The sequence below is a fragment of the Austrofundulus limnaeus genome, unplaced genomic scaffold (genome assembly GCF_001266775.1).
Source record: "Austrofundulus limnaeus strain Quisiro unplaced genomic scaffold, Austrofundulus_limnaeus-1.0 Scaffold490, whole genome shotgun sequence".
Taxonomy (NCBI): Eukaryota; Metazoa; Chordata; class Actinopteri; order Cyprinodontiformes; family Rivulidae; genus Austrofundulus; species Austrofundulus limnaeus.
Window position 1 is genome coordinate 350,061 of NW_013952892.1, and position 7,404 is coordinate 357,464.

Sequence of the window (7,404 nt, forward strand, 5' to 3'; positions counted from 1 at the left end):
GGACTGAGATCAGGGATCTGGACTGAGATCAGAGATCTGGACTAAAGTCAGGGATCTGGACTGAGATCAGGGATCTGGACTAAAGTCAGGGATCTGGACTGTGATCAGGGATCTGGACTGAGATCAGGGATCTGGACTAAAATTAGGGGTCTGGACTAAAATCAGGGGTCTGGACTGAGATCAGGGATCTGGACTGAGATCAGGGATCTGGACTGAGATCAGAGATCTGGACTAAAGTCAGGGATCTGGACTGAGATCAGGGGTCTGGACTGAGATCAGGGGTCTGGACTGAGATCAGGGATCTGGACTGAGATCAGGGATCTGGACTGAGATCAGGGGTCTGGACTGAGATCAGGGATCTGGACTGTGATCAGGGATCTGGACTGAGATCAGGGGTCTGGACTGAGATCAGGGATCTGGACTGAGATCAGGGGTCTGGACTTTGTTTGTGGTTCTCACATTTGACAGGTAGTCCCTCTCCCAGGCCCGGCCGACCCCCCAGGCCATCCTCTTGCCTCTCAGAAGGCCCAGAGCCGCCACTTTGGCTCGAACCTCCAAGGTGTCGGAGGGAGGGATGTTCTTCACGATCTGCCTGGCCCACCACCTGAGGACAGAGGGTAAAACCTGCTGAGTCATGGTTTCACTCAGCTTCTCACCATGAATCAGTGGAACCACGTGTCAGGAAAAAGTCTAAAGAAAGTAAATAATAAAAAACCGGAGGAGGTGGAACCCCGGTCTGGGTCCTGACCTGCGGTGCAGCATGGTGGTGATGTGGTGAAACTGGGCCAGAGCTGCGGGTGGCGCGGGCCACTCCACGCTCTTCCCGTAGTCCGGCATGGTCCGCACGGCGGCGAACCTCCGCTCCACCTCCCAGAAGTGGGCCTTGACCTTGTAGCGCTTGTAGCAGCCCATGATGGCGTAGATGGCTCTCATCCGGCGGCACCGCAGACGGGCCAGAGCTCCTCGCCATATCTGCACCCAGAACCAAAGAGAAGCAGAGGAAACCGTCTGAAACCTGAGAGACAAACTAGGTCAGCCAGCAGCCGAGGAAACGGGCTGCAGCTCATTAATTATCCCAATTATTGTTCCAGGAAATTAGGATTCAAGCTGGGAGATGAGCTTGAGTCCAACAGAACCGTGAGGCTGCATATTCATGAGCAGCAGAATAACGAGGAACCAAACCAGGAAGTTATTGAATTAATTCTCTGCGTCGCCTGATTAACCGTGGGATGGACAAATCCTGGGCCGGCGGTCTGGCTGACCTTCTGCAGGAACAGGACCAGGATGGGGATGAGGGCGGCCCGCTCCTGCTCCAGGGTGAAGAGGGAGCGCGGCGTCCGCACAAACAGCTTGGTGTGTCCGTACGCCACGTCGTCCTGGAAGCCGTGCTGCGTGATGATGGCCTCCACCGCGTCCCGGTCCGAGGACATCAGGTGGTTCGGCCAGGTGTACTCGCAGGTCATTTTGTACCTGGGAAACAGACAATCGGGGGTTAAAACCAGGAAGTGATACGATGYTTTCCTCTCGTCTGAATTTTTTTTTCATTAAAACAGTCTGTAACCCTTTAAAAATACCATAAATAAAGCTAAAAACTACATGTCAGCATCACCTGTTCAAAGATTCATGCTGCTAAAATAAACTGGATTAAACTTCCAGAGCTTTTAGTGAAGAAATAATTTGGTGTTTGATGATGAATATTTGGGTCTAACTGCTCACCGCTGCAGGAAGCGAGGGTACAGCTGCCGGTAGGCGAACCCGGCCCGCCGGACCATCACGTTCTCCAGCAGGCCCAGGTAGGCCACYTGGTGCTGGCAGCGGGCGTCGTCGAACAGAACCGCAGACTTCACCTCGTTGGGTTTGATGCAGCGAACGTAGTACGGCTCCTGGAAACACAGAGGATGTCACCTGCAGGATATTTTACTAACACAGCATCTATAATTCACCCTGAAGACAGAGCCTAAGACCTCAGACTGAGCACTTCCTGTTAGGAGGTCCGTTAAAACAGACTCCGCCCACCTTACAGCCTAACTTATCCACCAAAGCCACGATGGAGTTCTTGAAGAGCGTGGCGGCTGTCTGAGGTCTCTTGGTGACCTCGGTGATGCTCATCTGACCGTCGGGCCACATCTCCTTCAGGACCGGGTTGGAACTGCGAGGAGGCGGAGCCAGGAAAGAAACGTCACCTCTAACTGACGAGACACAAAGAGTTCTGGTTCTGGAGAAGCTGCGGGTCAGGACTGGTACCTGTTGAACATGAGGCGCTTAAAATCCTGGAACAGCAGGTCCTTGTTTTTGTCCAGAAAGCCCTCGACTGAGTATCTGCAGCAGACAGGAGCTGAAGTTAGTTTGAGGCTTTTATTGTGAAGGGCTGAAACAGAGCGGGAGTTTGGGAATAAATTGTTTATTTTTATAATTAATTCAGTCTAAAAGTGACGGATGAGTCGAACTCAGGCAGCAGGTTGTCGGTGAAACCACACTGCTGTCGTGCGGACGTTAGCACGACGCCGTGATGATGTCGTCGACCTGCAGCCCGCCCCCCTCGCCGGACCTTGACCCGCTTCAGGACCACATCGGGTCCTGTCCGGCCGAGCTGTCTCATCCGATCCCGTCCTCAGTCCAGATAAATATACCTCGTCCTCGCCGCCCCGCCCCTCCTCTGTCACCAAACTGCCATTATCTTCAGCTCTGACCTACTTCACTGCTCCTCTTCCTCGCTTTGTTCCCTGCAGGACCCCCGGCTGCACGGCAGCACTTTCAGCTGAGATTATTTATCTTCAGAGGGTTTTATTTCTCTTCACCTTCTTTCTCTGACCTCATTTCCTCTGAGTCATCCTGCCCCCCCAACACCCCCACCCCCTCCTCTTCATCACCTCTCAGACTGTGTCTCCTGGAGCCAAAAGGACACATCTGTCACAGCTGGTGTCCTCCTGTCAGGAGCTCAGACCAGGTCCTGCTGATCCCAGGAGACGGTCTGAGGACAGGAGCTCAGAGTTGGTGTTGTGGGTGACTCTCAGCTACTACCACAGTGAATTTCAGCTCAATGTGTGCCAAACTGACTGAGTTACAGATGTTTGTGTTCACAGCTGCGCCTGCCATTTTTAATTGTCTTAACTACAAAGGTTAATCAGCTGCAGACGTACATCCTGTAAGCTTTAATTAAATCCATCCACTGCTTCGTGAGTTATTTTGCTAACAGAAGTCAGTGAACGTGTCGCTCAGAGCGACTGGAATGCCTCGGCGGCGCTGACGTCAGGAACCGAGCTGCTTTAATCGGATCACAGGGCTTACGCTGCCGACCCCGGCACGAGACGAGAGAAAAAGGAAAAAAAAAAAAGAAAGTGACGGACTCACGTGACGTCTCCGGCGTAGTGGCGAATACGGAAGTGTTTCTGGAACTCCATGGTTTTATCTGAAGTGTTGACCTGGAAACAAGAGAAAGGCGGAGTCAGCAAAGAACAGGAAGTAAAAAAAAACTTTTATTTTACAGATGAATAATTCTAAGAACATGATCTGTGTGGAGATTTTAAGTCTGGAGGTTCTGCTGTGAAGGAGAATACCAGAAGTTCTCTGCTGCCCCCTGCTGACAAAACCTTAAAACTACACAAATATTAGATCTGATTTCCTGCTCAGAGAATGAACCTGAGTTTAGGACCCCAGCAGGACCCCCACAGGAAGAGACCCTGAGGCCTGGGAGGTGAACCTCCTCACCTTACGGGAGGTGTAGTGAGGATGCTGAGCCAGTTTGGTGTCCATGCTGTCCAGGCACACCGTGTCGGTGACCTTACCCACGGTCAGGCAGGCCTCATCCAGGATGGAGATGATTCCTTTGTGCTGCTGCTCCACCAGGTCCACGATGATCTGGTTGTTGAAGTAATCGATCTGCGAGTGAACGCAGTCGATAGGTTAGGCTGAAATCCAGAGAAAAACCTCTACTGCTACATTTAGAGGAACAACATCACCTGCACCTTTTGTGTTAACAAAACATATGATTTATTTAAACTTTCAGACGTTTGTTTACAACTCATTAACTTTTAGAGTCAGCCGGATTCAAGATGGCCGCCACAGCTAATTAACCTGAGGTGTGGTAGTAGCTGAGCGTCACCCACAACACTTTATCTGAGCACTTTATTTTTAATTTTCTGCTTTTAGCTTTTATTCTACACTTATAGCTAGCCTTGAGATACATTTAGCTACTGTTCCGAACATTTAGCTTGCAGCTAGAACTTTACTACTTTAAGCTAACATTCTGCACTCTTAGCCTTTAGCTAAACTTTTGAATTTTTTTGCTAATTTTTAGCTAGCCTTAAGATACTTTTAGCTTTATTTCTGCACTCTTAGCTAGCCTTTATATTTGTTTAGCTACTGTTCTGCATTTTTAGCTTTTAGCTAACCTTTTAAAAAAATTTTAGCTACTTTTCTGCATTTTTAGCTGGCCATAAGAAACTTTTAGCAGAACGTTTGAAAATTTTTGCTAATATTTAGCTAGCATTAAGATACTTTTAGCTTTATTTCTGCACCCTTAGCTAGCCTTTAGATATATTTAGCTACTACTCTGAGCTTTTAACTTTTAGCTAACCTTTTAAAAAATTTTAGCTACTTTTCCACACTTTTAGCTGGTCTTTAGATACATTTAGCTACTATTCTGCACTTTTAGCATTTAGTTAACCTTTTAAAATTTTTAGCTACTTTATTTTAGCTACTTTTCCACACTTTTAGCTACCCTGAAGATAATTTTAGCTACTATTCTGCACTTTTAGCTTTTAGGTAGCTCTTCACTACCTTAAGCTACGATTCTGAACTTTTAGCTAACCTTTTAAAAACTTTAGCTACTTTTAGCTATCCTTAAGATAGTTTTAGCTACTATTCTGGACTTTTAGCTTTTAGGTAGCACTTCAGCACTTTAATCTACCAGTCTGCACGTTGAGCTTTTAGTTAACCTTTTTAAATTTTTAGCTACTTTATTTTAGCTACTTTTCCACACTTTTAGCTATCCTTAAGATATTTTAGCTACTATTCTGCACTTTTAGCTTTTAGGTAGCACTTCACTACTTTAAGCTACCATTATGAACTTTTAGCTAACCTTTTAAAATTTTAGTTACTTTTAGCTATCCTTAAGATACTTTTAGCTACTATTCTGCCCTTTTAGATTTTAGCTAGACCTTAAATACTTTTAGCTACTATTCAGCACTATTAGCTTGCCTTTAGCTACTTTCAGCTACCCTTCTGCTCTGTTAGCTTTTACCTAGCCTTTAGATAGTTTTGGGTTTTAGCTAAACATTTGTTACTTTGATCATAAATTGAAGAGAAATGTCAGAAACTAAATCTAAAATGTTGCTGAAAGTTAGAAAAACCTCTTTGATTAAAACATTTAGTAAAAGTAGCTAAAAAGTTTTAGAAAGTGCTGAAAAGACTGAATCAGCTGAAGCAGTTTCCTGCAGGTGAGCAGATGAAGAAACAGCTAGCGGCTCTCTGTGTTCGTGTTGCTGCCTGTCCAGGTGTTTGTCCTCACATGCTGCCAGGTGATGCCTTCTCTCTGGTATTCTTCTTGTTCCTGCTGCAGGATCAGCTCGATGAAGAGCTGCTGCAGCTTCTCGTTGCAGTAGTTGATGCAGAACTGTTCAAAACTGGAGAAAAGCAGAAGCAGGAAGCTGAGCAACAACAGCCGAACCCTCAGAGCAGCTAAAAGAAAGACAGGATCTCCACCTGTTGTTGTCGAAGATCTCGAAGCCGTAGATGTCCAGCACGCCGATGACCGTGTTTTTCCCATGAAGCACTGGGTTGTAGTCCTTCACCTCGATGATGCTGTTGATTCGGCTCACGATCCAGCCGAAAAGCCTCTCATAGAGGGCCTGAAGGAGCCGAAAAACAGAAAACTTTAGAAATTCCTTTTCTGATGAAATACTGAACTTCTGCTTTTGGTTTTTACGTTTTCAAAGGTCACTGCAGCGAGTCATAGAGAGTGAGCCGAACAACAGCTAAAATTTACTGCAAAAGCTGAAACTGTTGCTACAGCTCAAAGGAGCAGACTGCTAGCTAAAAGCAGCTAAATGTTAGCTGAAACCTAAACTAGTCATAAAGAAACATTAGCTAAAGACTAAAATCAGCACAAGGCTAAAGACATGATGAAAGTAACAATGAGCTAGCTTAAAGAAGCAAAACACTACCTAGACATAGCAAAACATTAGCTAAAATTTGTAAAAGTTGGCTAAGAGCTAAAACTAGTAATAAAAAACCTAAAATCTAAAAGTAGCTAAATATTAGCAGAATGCTAAAATTAGAAAAATGTTAAATAAATGTTTAAAGTAATTAGCTGAAGACTAAAATCGGCACAGTGCTAAAGAAATGATAAAGGTAGCTAAGGGCTAGCTTAAAGAAGCACAATATCAGTCAGAAATAGCTAAACATTAGCTAAAAGTTGTGAAAGAAGATTAGGTGTGGTTAGATCTAGAACTAAATAAACATGAGCACAGTTAAAAATTTAACAATTAAAAAGTTGAAAGAAGCAAATCACTGTCTAAAAGTAGCTAAATATTAGCAGAATGCTAAAATAAGAAAAATTCTAAACAAACGCTAAAGTAAAAAACATTAGCTGAAGACTAAAATCAGCAGAGGGTTAACAAACTTGGGCTAGCCAAACATTGGTCAAAATTAGCAAAACGTTAGCTAAAAGTTGTAAAAACTAGCTAAAAGCTAAAATTCTCAATAAAGAAACATAGGTCCAGCTAAAAAGTAAACAATTAAAAAGCTGAAAGTAGCAAATCAGTCTAAAAGTAGCTAAATATTAGCCGAATGCTTAAATAAGAAAAATGCTAAATAAATGCTAAAGTAAAAAACATTAGCTGAAGACTAAAATCAGCAGAGGGTTAACGAACTTGGGCTAGCAAAACATTGGTCAAAATTAGCAAAACATTAGCTAAAAGTTGTAAAAGCTAGCTAAAAGCTAAAACTATCAAATAAACATAAGGCCAGCTAAAAATTAAACAATGAAAAAGCTAAATCACTGGCTAACATTAGCCAAATATTAGCGGAATGCTAGAATTAGTAAAATGCTAGATAAATGCTAAGAGAAAAACTTTAGCTAAAGACTAAAAGGCTAGCTAAAAGTAGCAAAAGGCTAGCTGGAAGCTAAAAAAATAAAAAGCTTATAAGGTAACAGTGACTGAATGGTGGCTAAAAGCTAGTAGCTAAGACAGATAACAAATAGAGTATTTTATAAGATAAATATTATAGAAAAATAGTGGAAAGACAGGCTACACACCAAGATTTAAGGTAAAAAGTAAAAGGTCCTTTAATAAAAGAATGGACCAGCCATTAAATGAGTTGCCTACCGGCTCGGTGACTAACGCACCTTCAACAGGGCAAATATCATATCGCTCTTTTTTGATGTAATACAGTTTTAAAATC

At 43.9% G+C, this 7,404-nt stretch overlaps 1 protein-coding gene across 1 annotated transcript in view; it reads right to left on the bottom strand.

Annotated features, from left to right (window-relative positions):
* The window catches only part of myo1g (myosin IG), a 31,262-nt gene that overhangs the window by 18,713 nt on the left and 5,145 nt on the right, over nucleotides 1–7,404 (bottom strand). Inside the window, exons 9-18 of the mRNA XM_014025673.1 lie at nucleotides 5,704–5,849; nucleotides 5,510–5,624; nucleotides 3,709–3,879; nucleotides 3,352–3,422; nucleotides 2,245–2,319; nucleotides 2,017–2,149; nucleotides 1,717–1,883; nucleotides 1,263–1,470; nucleotides 749–972; nucleotides 460–604 (exon numbers count right to left, since the gene is read on the bottom strand). Coding sequence (XP_013881127.1) covers nucleotides 460–604; nucleotides 749–972; nucleotides 1,263–1,470; nucleotides 1,717–1,883; nucleotides 2,017–2,149; nucleotides 2,245–2,319; nucleotides 3,352–3,422; nucleotides 3,709–3,879; nucleotides 5,510–5,624; nucleotides 5,704–5,849 — 1,455 coding nt within the window. The remainder of the gene's footprint in view (nucleotides 1–459; nucleotides 605–748; nucleotides 973–1,262; nucleotides 1,471–1,716; nucleotides 1,884–2,016; nucleotides 2,150–2,244; nucleotides 2,320–3,351; nucleotides 3,423–3,708; nucleotides 3,880–5,509; nucleotides 5,625–5,703; nucleotides 5,850–7,404) is intronic.